General features: G+C 35.6%; 2 protein-coding genes across 4 annotated transcripts in view; one reads left to right on the plus strand and one right to left on the minus strand.

Annotated features, from left to right (window-relative positions):
* TFB1M (transcription factor B1, mitochondrial) overlaps nt 1-17,537 on the plus strand; it is a 28,846-nt gene that overhangs the window by 3,288 nt on the left and 8,021 nt on the right. For all 3 annotated transcript variants that reach the window (XM_072856067.1, XM_072856066.1, XM_072856068.1), the window contains 3 exons: nt 3,582-3,690; nt 5,473-5,624; nt 10,884-11,003. In XM_072856067.1, the coding sequence (XP_072712168.1) occupies nt 3,582-3,690; nt 5,473-5,624; nt 10,884-11,003 (381 nt within the window). The remainder of the gene's footprint in view (nt 1-3,581; nt 3,691-5,472; nt 5,625-10,883; nt 11,004-17,537) is intronic.
* Nucleotides 14,886-15,545, minus strand: CLDN20 (claudin 20). The gene has a single exon (XM_072856069.1). The coding sequence runs from the start codon at nt 15,543-15,545 to the stop codon at nt 14,886-14,888; it is 660 nt and encodes a 219-aa protein (XP_072712170.1).

Raw genomic sequence — 17,537 nt, forward strand, 5'->3', positions numbered from 1 at the left:
ACATTTTAAGAACGTAGAAAGGTTCCAAGTGTCTTGTTGAAATCTCAGTATTGAAAATAGGTTTGCTTCTTTGGCTTAAATCAGAGCTACCGTTTGCTTGAAGATGAAAATACACAGTATAGCTATTAATTGCTCCTGCTTTCTCATATGCCTTTTCATTTAAATACCCATTGTCTCTTCAGGACCTGATCCTGCAACTGAATTAAGGCTGAGGCCTGCCTGTTTTTTTCAGGTTGAGGTGTTTCAGGTGCTTTAAAGGTCTATCCATGCAGGTGAAGTAGTTTGAAGGCTGAACGTAATGTCCTTTGGTCTTATTTTTCATTTTGATCCTAATAATTATGCTTTAAAGCTTATAAGATTGTGAATGTATTTCTCCAGTTGATATAGTTCAATGTGGATTAACATCCAGATATAGAAGAATAAAGCAAGCATTTATTTTACATTTTCAAGAAAAACACTCTTCAACTTTTGTTCCTTTCTTTTGAAGTTGGTATAAGTTCACAAGTCATTGTGGCATTTTTCAAATACCATCTACTTGTGTTGTTATTAAGTTTCCATGTTTATGGAATTCGGCTGCATAAATCTAGCAAGAAAAACCGAGTCCAAAATCTCTTTAGATTTGCCTGTTTTCTTGTGCCTCTACAACCGCAAATCATAGTAATTCAAAGGGCTTTCCTTATATTGCACTGTGTCTTCTGTAGTAAATCAGCAGTGAAAATAAATAGGTAGTTCACTTGAGAACTGCTACCATCTCTTTGTAGGACAACAATAATGTAAGCTACAAATGAAACAGCGCATATCCTTAAACCTGAATATGCATGTAACTATGTCTTTGTAGGGTTAGCCATTGGTAATTTACAGTATGCCATCTTCACCTTACGAAGTACGAAAACTATGTTTTCACTTCTCTTGACTGGTGGCAAATCTGCATTTTTGTTTTAGATTTTAAGAACTGTTATGGGATTGGAGAGAATTTGAGATTAAATGATACTTTAGTTAACAGAGTTTTTTAAGTGCTTAGACAATTTTTCTGGTCTTCCAAAACACAGTCACTACAACAGATTTCTCTGAATAAAAGTATACTTTTTGGGGTCTATAATGAGCTTTTGGTATGTAATTATCTTTACTATTCAAGTGAGTTAACACTAGTCTTTCTTTTTAATTAGCAACCTCCTCACAGTAGAAATAAATGTCTGAATGAGGTTACTGAATATAAAGATGCTATAACTCAGTAACAGTGGATGTAAATGAACAAGAAATATGTTGCATTAGTGTTAAATTTAGTATTGGTTTTTTTCCCTCCAAATAAGATGATACATAACAGAATGAATCTTTCTTTTGTGATAATGTGGGTTGTAATACCTGTTTTCTTCTGGTTCCCTGTTAAAAGCTCTATCAAAACCAAATGCTTATAAAAGGGTTGAGATTTGAATAACAGAAAATGTCAGAGATTAAAATAACAGTTGGGGACTATTCCTTAAAAATGTCTCTTTAGATACTTATAAAATCACTGATGTAAAGCGTACAGCATTTTTCATTAACTTTTTCAGGCTGTGATCTCTATCACAAAATGGAAGTTGGGATCCTCTTTACTGCAAAACTGAAATACAGTGAACATATGTGTACAGAGTAACAGTTTACACAAGCTGAGAGTCTGTCAGTTCTGTCTCGCTCTTAAAGAAGCACAACTTCCCTATGCCATATGCCCTAATAGTAGTTAGGCAGGAAAGATTTATGAGGAGAGAAAGGGCGCTCTCAGACAGAGAATCAATTGAATATAGAATTCTTCCAGGAACACCATTTCACTTTTTAAACTATGCCCTTCATGTTTTCTTCATGCCCTTTTGGTTATGTGTGAAGAACAAGAGGATCTGTAGGTTGGAGAATGACTTGGCTCGTGTGCTTGGTGCACAAGAGCTCCTGGAACTGTTAGCTGCACACATTGGCCTTAAAAAATGAGAATGTTTCACTGGGTTTCTGAGTCTTTATTTCAAATTAGAAATATACAACTGTGATTTTCTGCTCACAAATTAAATGCAGTTCTCAGTTATGTTAAGTGTGATACTCAAAAAAACCCCAAACTCCTCTTGGCATGAAAACTATTATTAAAAAACATTATAACATATGTTAATAATCCATTATTGTGTAGGCAGCTGTCTGCTTCCTCTTATCCTATTTTCTAACTTTATTGATCTTACATTATCTTTCATCCTATTATAGCATTTATAACCACGTCAAAGAAAGATTTGACAAATCATGGCAGATTAGTGAATTTGTATGCCATATAATTGCTAGTGTAATGCTGAAAAATCTGTTAAGTGGTTTGGAGTTGAGGTTAGATTTATTTTTTCTATTTGGAAATAATTGCACTTTAAAAATTTAGGAACACTTAGTTTTTAGTTAAGCTTTTTTTTTTAGTACTCTACAAAAAATTTAGCTGTTTTGATGGTAAAAAAAATTTTTACTCAAAAAAATTTAATGTAAACATTTTGTGAACAGTATGAGAAAGCAGCACTTTCCTTTGGCTCAGAGACCTGTAAAAGCTGTTTGTGCCCCTGAGGGTATAAACATGATTCAGATTGAAGATGGAACTAACAATGGTGAGCAGTTTATTTCAGCAGTTAAACCACTAGCACTTAACTGTTTATGGATTTGGATTTCTGTGCAAAAGCAAAATTGTTCTTTAAGCCATTTTTCATTATTCTGACTTAGGAACAATAAATATCCCCACATGTCATCTTTGTAAAAGTTGACTTTGCTTTTGAGTTGTGCTGTTTGTGCATAGTTTCATACTGTAGGAGAAAAGGTTAGTACAACATTAAAAAACTTAACTAATTTTGATTGTGTAAACTGACACCAGAAATGAAAGAACTGGTCATCAAACTACAGACAGTTCTGAGTTTGCATTTCAGCCTTTATTAAATACTAGATAAGCTGCAGAAGTGGGATAGAGAAGTTGACAACAGAGTGGATTTTGTAATGTCTAAAAAGATACAAATTTTTGAGATTTTCTCTACTGCTACTGGTACTCATTCCCCCTTTTTTTAAGAACTCCTTGGTTTCTAATGGTGTTGTTTCAGACTACTACAGGGATTATTAAGAGAAATAATTCTGCAGCCTTGTGTCACATATGGCTAAAATTGGATAATAGACCCTACATCTGTGGGGGAGGCAGAATAAACATGAGCCTTGTTTCCATAGGTAATGGATCTAAAAACTTTTCAAAACCTGCTGCTTGCATTATTACTTAAAGCAGGTGGGGTCCTGTTAGTGGCCCAGTGTTTGTTAATTATCCTTATTGAAGAGACTCTTAGCAGTCTTTTCAGGTTTAAATTCCCTATTAAGAATTCTACAGCTGTGAATAGTAAACATTTACAGAATCACACATCAAACTTTTTTCGTTACTGTTTGCTTTTTGAAAGTAAATACTTACTAATAATGTGCTCAGTTTTAACTGCTATTGTGCTTTTTTGTATATTGAAGATAAATATATAGCAATTATTTCATTCCTGCTGTGGCTGAAATTGGAGATTGGTTTGGTGAATACTCACTCTGAATTCTGCTTGCTTGCTTACAAACAGATGTTATCCGAAGCAGCTCCAGGAAAAGTGCGCATTGTTCATGGAGATATCCTGACATATAAGATGGACAAGGCTTTTCCAAAGCACTTAAAAAAGAACTGGGAGGACGGTTAGTATTTGGATTTGGTTTATTTCATTTTTAAGGCTTCTGAATTAGTCCTAACTGTGGTGATATAGTTGGAGTTCACACAGTGCAGGTGTTACTCTCTTCTGGTACGTTTTGAAGGTAAGAAGAGAGAGTCGAGCTAACTTCCTTTCTAGAAGGAAACAGAGAATCATCTTCCTCTTCTAAGACAAAACAGTGGAATTTGTGTGACATTCACCTTAGTCAAGGTTGAAGAGCTTTGCAGTTATTAACCTTAGGGTGTCTTGACTGCAAAGTAATGACTCCTGGGAAAGTATAAAAGCAAATCAAATGGTATACCTTTTTCCCAGCTTCTTCCTCTTTTTGAAGAAGCCAGAAGCCACCACTGTTGTTCCACTGAAGAAATGTCTGTAACTTTCTTTGACACTTTTAGGAAATTTGTCCTCAAAAATTTAGTTTTCTCATTGCTTTGGTTTCAGCTGGATATCTTTGGCAAAAGTAGAATCTAGTCAGAGATTTGGGGTTTTTTTTCCAAATCTGAGGTTCTCGTAGGACTCTATTTCACCTCCCTTTTAAAACATGTAATATTACTAGATAAATCAGATATGATCTCCCAGGCCCCTTTTCCAAATTTCTTAATTTAAGATAGAGTCACTATCGGCAGTGCCTGAAGAACAATAAACTGCTTTCTGACTTAGGACATAAAAGACCATGCCATGTTATGTTCACCTTGAAAAATTGCAAGCCATATTAACCTCATTGCAAAAGGTAAGTGCTTCACAAAACAAAACTATGAGGAAATGCATGTATGAAGGTATAATGCAGTTTTTAAAAAATTACCTTTCTAGAACATACATATAACTCATTGTTGTCTTTGGAGCTAACTTATCAGAGATAAGAGACACTTTTTCTGTATTATTGCCATATGAAAATCTGAAAGGCTGGAAGGATACTTGGCCATCCCTGACATATGTGTAATATCACAAATATGCTAGAAATAGCACAGCCTAAAAAGTGCATAATAAGTAAAGTGTGCCAGAAAACCAGCTTGAATTTTATATTATCGTCTCTTATTCATGTTACTAAACGCTGTAGTATCTAAGGAACAATACACTTGCTTTTGTTTTGTCCACTTCTGTTGCACTCCTGCTTAGACATAAGGTTCCCCACTAATGAAATGCCTGCTTTGTGTTGTACAACACATGTATACTGATATGATACATAATTGAACAATATATATCACTTCTTATGAGTCTTGTACTTGCTCTAAGACCTTTTGATTTCAGAGGACTATACAGAAGGAGAGCTCTGTCCAGTATGAGCTAGGTGATTGTTTTGGGGGTTATGAAGACTCAGTAAAATGCCCCTGAGAGGAACATGTTGGACAGAAGGATGAATGTGGCTATTTACTTTGTACCTAATTGTCATAGTTTAAAATCATGGAAATGCTGTTGTAGTTTTGCTGTTGTTACAGTTTTGCTATTCTGGAGTAGCTCAGCTGAAATCTACTGATCAGCTGAAAATCAGCTGAAAACTACTGAACTATTCAAGTGTAAATGAGAACCAAACCTAACCACTTTTTTTCCAACTAATTACTGAGAATAGTAATTTTGTCAGTGTAAGTTTTGTCAGCCTAAGACAAATATAAATGGAAAGGCATAATTTTGGCGTGGCATGATAAAAATTGTTTTCATATTTTAAGTCTAGGTTGATATGCATGTATCTTTCTTTCTTACTTGTTCTTTCATGGCAAAATCTTATCCAAAACTTTTTGACAGTTGTTTTTCTTCCATCAATTGTTAACAGAGCCACCAGATATACATATCATTGGGAATCTGCCCTTCAGTGTTTCAACTCCTCTAATCATCAAATGGCTTGAAAATGTTTCCCAAAAGGATGGACCTTTTATTTATGGCAGGACACAGATGACGTTGACTTTTCAGAAGGAAGTTGCAGAGGTAAGATGTAAGTGTTTTCCCAAAATTTTACAGATGCTAAATTGAACAAAAATTTGTTTACATGCAACCTTTCGTTTAAAAGTACAAAACCAATCTTAGCTGGCTTTAAAAAGAGAGGAAAGAGAGTTAGTTCAATTTTCAGTTTGTGTGGCTGTAAATTATGAATTTTAATGTTGAGTTAATAATCTGCTCTGATCCTTTCACAGCACATAATTTTTTAAAAATTTCTTATGGAGGGGTATATTTCCTTGAGGTACATAATCTGTTCTTTTATGAAGTTTGATTTGTTCGACATGAATAGATTCCACAGCGGTCTTCTGTTTTTAAATATCTTTCTTTTCTCACAGGCATTCATGCACCATTTCACCAGTCTGTTTGTCCTTACCTTTCAGTCATCTCAAGAAATACATTCATAGTTATTTCCTTTGCCCTCTTCATTAAAAATAATTTTTTAAAAAGACACTTTCCTTGAAATAAGAAAAAGTGGAAGGTGAGCTTTATTTCTGGTTGTGATTAAACAGTTAAAACACAGGCAGTGTTTGTCAAGACCATGGAAACTGACTCTGGCTTTTTTGAACGAGACTTGATATCAGAATTATTAATGGATTGCTGCCAGTCTTGTGTGTGTAAAAAGGTATCATCTGAGTTCTGTCACAGCAAGTCCAAGAGCAAATTGAGATTTTACTTGGTCTCAATAGTTAGATTCTCAAAGAAGGCCAAACTGATCTGCTATGTAGTAGTGTTAATTCTAGATCAGTTGATATTAGGGTGACTTACTCCACAATGCTTTCAGACTTAACAGTTTATTTCTGTTGCCGTTGCATGAAACATGTAACATAGAGGCTGGAAGACTTTTAGCTTTGTATTTATGAAAGCAGTATGGCTTCTTACCAGCATCTCACCTGCTTTTAAAGAAAAAGGAATTGCACATCAGTCTGAAAACTGAATTTCCATCTAATTACTCCAGTGTTCATAAATATCTGGTTTTCTGTGTGCAACCTAAATGTGTGTGTTGTTTTAATTTTAATCTTTCAAAGTAAAAATTCTAATAGGAAAGTTCTGCTGTGGTTTTTTTTTGGTACGTAAATTAGTAATAATTATGTATGCAAGTGGCATGTCTGCTGTGATTTTGGGGGGTCATATAAAACCTTATTGTGCTGTCATTACTCTTAGCCCTGCAATCAAGATTCAAGACAAGTACTGAAATATTTCCAGTAGGTGGCTCTAGAGAACACCAGGGACAACATTTAGTATGAAATAAACTAGATTTCTTAATTCAGTTCTGAGCTCATGTGGTTTCAGGCATTAAAAAATTCAGATCTATTTTCCAGAAGGACTTCATGTCATTTGAGATTAGACCTTGTTGCAAAATATGGCTAACGGACAATGATGTAAAATGCAAAGTGATGATGGGTAAGATGCAAAGTTTTGTGACAGCAGTGAAAAAATTGGCCTAGCACTGAGTGAGAGCATAAATGCACTCTGTGCTTTATATAGCTGTAACCAGCTGCATACACCATTGGTGACATGCAGATTATAGTGCTTCTGCACCCAGCATAGCTCAATGAGATGCAAAATACCATGCACTCTTAAGTTCCTTGTACTTACAATGCTAAGAAGTTAGAAACACTGGGAAATTGAGTATGTTGTTCAAGGTCATGCAATGAATCAGTGTTAGCTGTTGTTGAGTTTGTATTCTGGGTTCTCTTGATTCTTGTTCTTACATCTGTTTAAACACAGATCTTCCACTGAAGACAAAATTGTTCATGGTTTCTGGTTTGCATTTCCATAATTGTTTTGACATCACGAAAAACTCGTTTGAGAGAGACTATTTTGTTTTATGATTAGGAGAAAGGATGATAATCAAAATCTGCATCTTTTTTCTGGCCCTCTGGAGTTTCTTAAATTAACCATTGTAATTTGGCATATATAGGCATATTCAGTATCAGGAAATAGAGAACAGTGTAATGCAGAAAATAAATAAGTTGCTACTGATATTTTATGTATCTGTGGATTTATATTCTTGAAAGGAAAATGCATTATACTCAAAAGTTTGATGTCCTCACTGGATGTTTCTAAGCTAAGAGCCTTAAATATGAAAGTCTCAGTGTATACGTCATAAGCTCAGCAGAAGGGTAAGATGCTGTCATGGAATGGAGCCATGTGCTTTATAATCAATTAGGATAACTTGATGTTAACAGTAAGAAAATAAAGCAACATGCTGTGTTATTTGTGGTCCAGCTCGTTTTTGCTAGTATAACAGGTAGAAAATACCTTTGCCTTTCTTGGTGGTGGCAGTTTCCTGCTTTTGTTTCCTTGCAGCACAGCTACGTTGGCATGAGTTATGTCAGTATAGACCCATGGCTACAGACCACTCTGTTCTGATATGATTTGATTACACAGATTAAAACTGTTGATGAGAGCCAGCAGTTATGTTATATACTGAATTCTGAGGCCTATTAAGGAGGTTAAGGACAGATATCCACAGCAGTAAAAATGACACTTTTAAGTGTCGAGCAGATAATTTTGTCTCTCTCTAGTTTAAATTTGTAAAATTGTTCCTTACTTTGTGGATAAGAATTTTCACCTTGCCCCAGATTCCTCAGTGCTTCACCTCAAATCTGCCACCTGGGTCGGGTACTTCCTGGCTCATTTCCATTAAAATGAGTCATACTTCAGTTTAAATAGAAGATCTTTGTCAGCCTTTAATTTTGAGTAAAACTGGGCAGAGACAGTAGTTCTCCTGAACTGCTCTGCCAACATGATCTGCAGGCTGGGAGGTGGGGTGCTAAACTGTTAGATATCTAGAAGACAGGCATGTTAGAAGAGCAGAATACTTAATAATTTTGTATCTAACACTGCTGTCTATTTAGAACACTAGGCAAAAGGTGCTAATAAAGTGGGAAATAATTCAGATTTTTGAGCAGGAAACAGAAGAAAAATTACCATTATGTTTTCATAACTGATATAGGTTAAATGTAAATACTTATGTTCCAAAAAAGTTTTGCAGAAAGTGGCTTGTGTAATAAAATGTGTTTAATATTCGTTTATATGGTCAGCTTTGCCAGTCTAATTCTTCACGTAGGTTAATTCCTGTGACAGATTTTGCAGATTCATTGATAATGGGGTTTTAATATGAGTTTATGAAAAGCACAATTGTATGGTATAGCTTACTGAAGAACAAAACAAATGGTTGTTTCTGAGGTAGTCATTGAGAGTGGTTGATAGTGAGCAGCATTAGAAGAGATGTCAAGTACCACCTTGACTGTATTTCAGGATAGGTTTCAGAATCTTGTTTTGCTTTATGCCTTGCTAAAATTTTAATAGCAGATACAAAAATGTTACCCAGTTAGCTGAACTCCAGCATGGTTTACTTAGTGCAGCTTCAGATGCTATCCATATTTTAACAGTAGGAACAAAGAAAATTTTGACAACTGAGGGCAAAAAACCTACAGAAATAGGTCAGGTTACAGAAGTATGGGGACAAACTTTTTAGCAGGGCCTGTTGGATAGGACAAAGGGTAATGGTTTTAAAGTAAAAGAGGGTAGATTTAGACTAGATATAAGGAAGAAATTTTTTACAATGAGGGTGGTGAAACACTAGAACAGGTTGCCCAGAGAGTTGGTGGATGCCCCATCCCTGGAAACATTCAAGGTCAGGCTGGATGGGGCTCTGCGCAACCTAATATAGTTGAAGATGTCCCTGCTCATGGCAGGGGGGTTGGACTAGATGACCTTTAACGGTCCCTTCCAACCCAAACCATTCTATGATTCTATTCTATTAGTACATTCTCAGCATTTTTGTGTTCCTTGAGCAGTGCTATACACAGGTGTGTTCCTGCTGATGTGGTTGAAGTGGTTTAAGATGTTACTGCCCAGAGGTGGATGTTGTTAAGTTATCCCTTCTGTAGCTGAGAAGCAGGAACTAACTGCCTGAGACTTGTTAGATGGTTTCTGTGGGAAGTAAAGACTGGCTTGTTTGAATTGGCATTGGAAGGACTACAAGCGTTGTCACTAGGTCTGTTTCATTTCCACTGCAGAGGTTAAGGAAGTGTATATCTGATTGCATTATTAGACTTTGCAGCCTGGTTTATTTTTCAGAGAATAACAACAATGGCGCATAGATATTTTTTTTTTTAATAGGTTTCCTCTGAAACAATAATGAAGGTAGTTTTAAATGCTGATGTAGGCAAAAAGAATCACTGAGCTTTCTTTCTGAAAAGTTGTTGAAAAGTATTTTATTTGCTCTTTGCTGATACTTAAACTGCCTTTCAGGAGAGTTGTTTAAAACTTCAGCGATAGGTTTAATTTTATTTTTCAGGGATACTTTTAATAAGCATGGCAGCATTTCATGAGTAGGCTTTTCATCTGAAGCTACGTGATGCACAGATGTTACCAGATATGCAAATTGGTTTTCATCTTTTATTTTTTATGAAGGCAGTGGTAAATAAGAACAGGAATCTTCAAATTCTATTTCTGCATAGTTAGTGTAATGTCTTTTACTATTTGAGACTTGTTTTACTGGGTGCTTTTTTACATTTAAATCTTGTTTGTGCTAGCAAAACACACAGAACATATTTTTTTGCCAGGTCATGACAGTGTAGAAAACCTCTGTCGAGGCTACTTTTTTGATAATCTTTGTAAGAAATTTATTGGGAAAATCAGAGGATTACTAAACTGAGCTTTAAGTATTAAATGCTCTTACTGTTAGGTATTCTAAATTTATGTAAAGTATATCCACCTTCCTTGCATATATTGTAAGCGTAGACCAGTTAATAATGAAGAAATTTTGGTTTCTATCTGATTTTGAGTTTATGGAGCTTTGTTTCATCTTGAAGGAGAAAAAAATAGTAATATTTGATATAGAAACAGTGGAAGGAAAGGATGTTGAGAATATTGTGAGCTGGTGTTATGTTTGTTTTGAATCCTGCAAGTCAGACTAGTTTTAGTTTTCTCTTTTGCCCATACAAAATTCTTTTGACATTCATTAAGTTCTGCAGAAGTTCAAGGAGCTCCTTTTCATGTGCATTTCATTGCAGGACTGAGGTTGTAAATTAGCATGGTATCTTAGTGAAATGCTGCTACATTGGAGAAAAAAATTCTAGATGAACCGGACATAAACTTTGATATGAATTCCTAACAAATAATTGGGGTTTTTATTTGTCATTGCGTTTGATTATACTGAAAGTCAAGCTTTAATGTAACTGACAACTTGGTCAATTCCGTTTCACTGATTTACACGTTTTGATTCTTCAACAGAGGCTTACAGCTAATCCAGGAGGTAAGCAACGTAGCAGACTGTCCATCATGTCCCAGCATCTCTGCACTGTTGAAAAGTGTTTCGTAATTCCAGGTCAAGCCTTTGTTCCAAAGCCAGAGGTAAGTTTTGATGTATTTCTTTGGGTTTTTTGTTAATTTGTCAGTCAATCAACATACCTGATTTTGAGTAAGGAATACAGTTGGGTGCTCCAGTTGAACATCTCCATACTATGAAGTGGAGTGATGCGATATTCCTGTAAACAAAGCATACTTGCTTCAAGAAGATGCTTTTCTTTTTGGTTCCTCAGAACTTGGCTTTGACCTTCAAGCCTGTCTGCAAGATCAGCATACTTCTTTGGGTGTTTCTGAAGAGAGAGGTTAGGATTTAATGACAGGATAGTCTGCTAGGATTGTAGCATCTTTGGAAAGCCTGCTGTTTTACAGTTTGCATTTATAAACAGTTTGGGAATTGTGCCTAGAAAATTTGATGGGTCTTTTGAAAGACCCTGATAAATAAAAGCTTTTCATTTGTCATCTTTGTCAAAGATCTCTAATTTTACCATGTCTATAATCTTTACATTTCACCCTAGTCATCTTTAGCATGTTTAACTCCCTCCTATTTGCTATAGCACTTTGTCACCTACATGCCACTGCCTGTTTAAAAAAGTAACAATCTTTTCTCCCTCCTGTCTGCTCTTGAGTGAGTAGAGGAGAACAGTCTCTTTGCTGTCCTCTTATCTACTGCCACTGGCTTTTATTAATAGCCATTATGATTACAGGAATCAAGAATTAATAAATTAAACTGCGTGTTGGACAAGAAGGTCCAAACTGGTTTTTTTTTTTGGTAATAATGTGTGCCTTACACTAAGTGGGGTCTGTTGTTTCCCGTGAATGCATGTGGAGATCTACTGTTCTGTTTCAGAAATGAACTTGCAGCTTCTGAAAGTTCCTCTTAAACTGGTTGGTTCAGCTTATCAATACATTTCCCTTCTCCCTTATTACAGTCTATCTCTTGGTCTTTTTACTCTTCAGGCTTGTCTCTTGAGAACGTTTGGAAGGTCATTCTCTCTCTTTTATCACAAGGAATTTTAAGGCCTCTATCTGGGCATATTCTGACGGTGATTTAAAATTTGGTTAGTATTTTTTGAGCAAGTAACTGTTCAAACATGTTAAATTATTAGTTGTGACAGCAGTCTGAACTTCTGTGAAGAAAAATGACCATGCTTAAGACATCTTATTTTTTGCTTTGTGCTTTTGGGTTGTTCCCCCCACCCCCCCCCATTTCCTAGCTGACTGACAAATAATTTCAGGATGTCATCTCACTGTTAAATATGTGAAATAGTGTTCAGTAAGGCCAAAATTCCAGTTCTGTAGTGGTGGTTTCTCAATGGTGGATAGAATTTGAGGGCATAATAGAGCTAGTGTAGTCCAAAGTCTTGTGCAGCCTGTGTCTCAGAATTGGGAAGCTATAAGTGATATTCCCATTTTCCTGTACTGAAAAGGCCATAGTTGACTGAGAGAGAGCTAACTCATAGAGTTGTGACAAATGTCTTAGTATAAGCAAATCCTACAGTCAGTTTGCGCTCTGTTGAATAAAAAAGGCAGTACCACTAAAGGGAAGCATATTTTTATTTAGTATATTTCTTTGAGTTAAAACAAGTACTGCTTATATTGCAAAAGCAGAAAGTACAAGTTTTTACCTGGCACCTGTTTTCACTAAATTTCGTTTCCTTCAAACTCCTGTTGTAGATGGATTTTCTGTTTTGTCCCTGTTCTTTTAGCTGTAGACTAACTTGTGGTTTTAGGTATTACCGTTCCTGATAGAATCTTTGTTTTCTTGGAAAGCTTTTGCAGGATATTGTGAATGAAGTGGCTCAGTGCTTGATTTTTGTTTCAGAAGTATACAAAGAAGTTCAGGTACTTTGTATAAAGTTCTAGGAAGAAAAGATTTGCTGCTTATGTAAATGATGAATACTTAATTTTGCTCATAGTATGCAATTACTACCTTTTTCTTATGCCCTCCTGTAAAATCGCCTTTGGTTCTTATTTTACAAATGTTAGTTTTAATTCACATACCTAGCAATGATCACAGCTTAGTGTCATGTCAAACCCTTACTAAAGGTGGAGATGCATGTTTTTAGGAATGCGTTGTTTACCTCATTTGCTCAATTAATGAATATTATTTCCACAATACCTATCAATGTTGAGACGTAAAAGACTCTTGGTTTATGGATTGGAATGGTGCTGCACAGCATTGTCTCTAAGCAAAGAAAATTTAGATTTTTGGTCATAGTTAAGTCTCTGCAGTACTGAATAACCTCTGATACTAGCATTAGGAATAGTGTAAAACAAGCTCCTTGATGAATACATAGGAAACTCAAAATGGCTACGTAACAGTATAATACAAACAAGACGTTATTCCATTCTATGTATATTAGAATAAAGACTCTTTACATATTAGATGCATGAAACATTTCACTTTCTCAAATGCTATAACAGAAGGTCTTACTTTTTCCAAAAAACTACACATATAATGTTAAGGCCCCTTCAGAATGTTTTAGTGAATTTTGGGCTAATAATATGGGAAATTAAAGTTGTATATAAATATGCAAAATAAATAGCAGTTGGTTTTGTCGAAAGACTCATGCAGCATTATCATATTCCTAAATTTAAAGGCCTGTATCATATCCCCTTTTCATTCCCTTACCTATGCTAGCAAATTGACATCAATTTGATTCTCGTTTAGGGAAGCATTTAGGTAGAACATACTCTGCCAATGACCAATACAAAACAGAATCTGTGTGTTGAAAGAAAAGGTTAAAGGATCTAAGATGATTAATCAAAATAAGGGGGTTAAAAAAATACATTTAAATTAAGAAGCTGTCTCTTTATCACCATTGTATATTACATTTTACAGTAATAGAATACATGGGAGTGGGCCTGAAACAGACCCTACTGGAATAATAAAAAAGACTTAAAAGTTCTTTTAGAAGGCCAGAGACATAGAAGACAATAAATGGTAGCTGTATTATTTGAGCTGTTACACTTGCTCAAAGTAGCTTTTAAGCCAGAACACTTCTGGATTTTTCTGGAACATAGATATTTAGTTTGTATCCTGTGTGTTACAGTTTGCAGGTGTTTTCATAGTCATGGTTACATTTCTGTTGTTGTATCGCTCCTCAGATCTAACATTCATTGTGTAGTCAGTCATAGATTAGTAGCAATTGGTGAATGCCCAGTAGACATTTCTTCAACAATAATAAATGAAGCCCACAGCAGGTGGCAGTTGGGGGCGGGGGGGGGGGGCATTTTTGGCAAGATCTGAATGGTACAGCTGATTCTTCAGCCTGATATGCAGAATATACAATGCAGCTAAGGTTTGGGGCTATGGGGTTTTGTTGTGGGTTTTTGTTTTGTTTTGTTTTTGTGTGTGTGTGTGTGGTTTTGTTTGGTTTTGTTTTTTTTTAAAAAAAATCTAGTTACCAAGGCAATTTAGAACTGAAAATGAAAGGCAGATGTGTTTGTTACTTAAAAACCATTGAATTGGGCTTCTTGGACAGAGAGTGGTTGGGTTTTGTTTCCTTGCACCATAATTAAAATAAAGATAAAAATGTAAAATACATTATAAAACATTAATATGTTATTAATATCCTGATTTGCTAAATAGAAAGCAGTTAGTTTTTAAGCATCTTTGCTGTAACAAGCCATCAGTACCTTAATTATACTGTCAGTTATATTTTAAAATAGTTCCTTTTTCTTCCGTAAATGTTACTTGGAAAGTCAAAAAGAATGGTTTGAAAAATCAACAACAAAAAACTACTCTTGTAGCAGGCTTAAGCAGTTTCCTACTTCATTCTTTTTGTGGATGCCACTAAAAGTGAAATACCTTGTTTAAACATAATCGCAACTCAGATGTAAGAGAAGTGCTATGTTATACATTCTTTGAAATAATCAAACTACACTTAGCACAAAAAAAGCCTCAATGGATAGAAATAATTGTATTTACACATAGTCCTTCAGGTTGTAACCTGCGTTGCTCTCCTGCTCTGTGGATGGGTAATGGTGCTGCTTTGGAGGGTAAATCCATGCTCCTTGCTGCTTTTTAAAACAGGAAGTGCAGAAGATCACACCTGCGATAAGCAGAAACCCTGCTGAAATGAATCCTGTATAAACTGCTCCTCCTGGTTCATGTTTACTGCTCTCTGGAATGGTCTGGTCCAGAAAATTTGAAATAATTTCTCTCGTGTACCAGGATGTTGGTACTAATCCAAAGATTCCTGCAAGAATGAAGCAGACTCCTCCAGCAAAACAAGCGTGACTTTTGCTGTCAGTGTCCCCTCCCAACTTTGTGCATTTCATTCCAACTGTAGTGATGCAGATCCCAAAGGCTGATAGGATACAAGACAGTACCATGGTGGTCCGCGCAGCCTGGATGTAGATGGGGAGAGAGAGAACGGAGTATTTCAGGGTACAGCTAAACATCCCAGTGCTGTACCATGTGCAGTCCATCCAAAGTCCTTGCATCTGTGTTATAGCTGTTATGATATTTGAACCAACATCTGCATTTACCTTCCAGTTTGGTAGCAAGGTGGCCGTGATATCTCCAAAAACACCGAACAAAGCCAGAATAAAAGCAAAGAACTGCAGACTTGCTGATGCCATGATGATTATCTGCTGTCACCTTTTGTCTGCCCGTTTCTCTCTTGTAAATGAGTGTAACAACTGGTTGGTAGCTTCGTAGCCAAGGCTGTAGCCCTCTGTGTAATAGGGAAGGAGGGGGGGGAAGAAGTGCGAGGGGGAAAGAAAAAGAAATCAGCAAACAAAAAAAGCTTGCCTTTAAAATTAGAGCTATCTGAATGAATATCTGAACATGACCCTGCAGCAGATGAGAGCAGCTGAGCAGCTGTACACAAGGTACTTGAACATAAATGACGGCAAATGGACACTGTTTTAGAATTGCTTGTAAGAAGGAGCTGCTGCCCTTTCATACATGATTGCAAGCCATCAAGCAAAACTTATTTTACTGGAGTTGTTTTTGGTAATAGTATACAGATTGCAGGCTTACTAGGCAAATATACATTGTAAATGGAACATTAGAAACTTGCAGATTAGAAGTCATTGTGGAAAAATGCTGTTGTAGAAAATATATTGTACTCTTCAAGTTCCTTCTTTAAGTGTGTTGATGCCTGTAGTCAGCTCCTGTTGACTATTTTATAACAATGAACATTGAGAATATTATCTTTTGTTTAAAGTATGGTTAAAGGTAATCCTTTATTTCAGTTATTTAAATATTGTCTGTTCTTTTGTTTAATAAGTGTTAGGAAATTTCACGTTTTTGAAGGAGAATAAGATTGAATTTATTTTTTGCAGTATTTTCACAATTAAATCACATGTGACTTTTCTAAATCAATATTTTATTTTCAGTCAGTGATTCTCAGTCCTTGATTTAGAGCAGCAGTATTGAGCAAGTCATAAGAGTGAATATGATTTGCTTTTGTCTATAAAATAAAATACTGGTTTTAACACCGATATGGAACAACTCAGTTGTGTAAGTGCATTTTTTTTAATCCGTCACTTACCTGTCTGAAATAATTTGCAAGTTTGCCATGAAGTGGCAGTTTTAAAAATCCATTAAAAAACCTCCCTGCTATTCTTGCATAAAGAGTCAAATTTCATTTGACAGATGAGAACATTTTAGGCAGTATGATGACGGTGCACCCGGGAAGACAAAACTGTTGCTGTTACATCAGCTGGACTGTTGGGATAGCAGATGAAGAAAAATGGTTTGAAACCTCTGTGATGAGGATTAGAAATGGTGTCCTGCCTTTTGAGTGGGGCTGTATAATTGGCAGGTTTTGTCTTTTATATCAGAGTGATAGAGCAGTCCTCAGTCTGGATTATGCTTTCGAAGACATTCTATCTAAATATGAACAATAATATTACAATTGGTCTTTAGCATTAGAACTTTTTTGAAGAGCCATAATAATAGGGGATAAAGTTGAAATAAGTGGAACACAAAATATCTGTAGCATTGTACTCTTATTTCAATTCATTATACATAAGACAACAAGGTTTTGATCGATATGTATTCTATCAGTCTTTAGTGGCATTACATAGCAAGTAATCCTCTAATTTATATATTGTACTTAGTTCAGGTAATTTTTCGAGGATGTGCTAACTCTGTCCAGTGCGCATATATATATATATATATATATATGTATATAATGCTTATAGTTAAGGTGAGAATATTAACAGCTACTCATGTTTACAATCTTATTTCAAAGACCTGCCTATTTCCAAATCCCTGCAGTTTGTTCAGACTGTGAAGAGTTGCTTTGGCAAATACATATATAATTTGCTGTATCAGGCCCATGGGAAGGATGGCTTAACTTCCTTTTACAGAAGGAACTGACATGTCTGGATAGCTCAAAACTCATTCAAAAGCATATTCTGGAACAGCTAATTAGGATCTTGAGTTAGCTTTTTTCATTGCTTCCTTTTTAAAATTTCAGCCTATACAAACATGCAAACAGAAACGCAAACCACTGCAAATGGCAGTCATACTTTACATTTAATGGGATGAACCAAATTAAAGGCATGATAAATTAAAGTATAAGCACTGCAAGTGTAATAAAAAATACAGTTATGTTTCAT

Source organism: Ciconia boyciana, chromosome 3 (assembly GCF_034638445.1).
Source record: "Ciconia boyciana chromosome 3, ASM3463844v1, whole genome shotgun sequence".
In the NCBI taxonomy this organism is placed as follows: Eukaryota; Metazoa; Chordata; class Aves; order Ciconiiformes; family Ciconiidae; genus Ciconia; species Ciconia boyciana.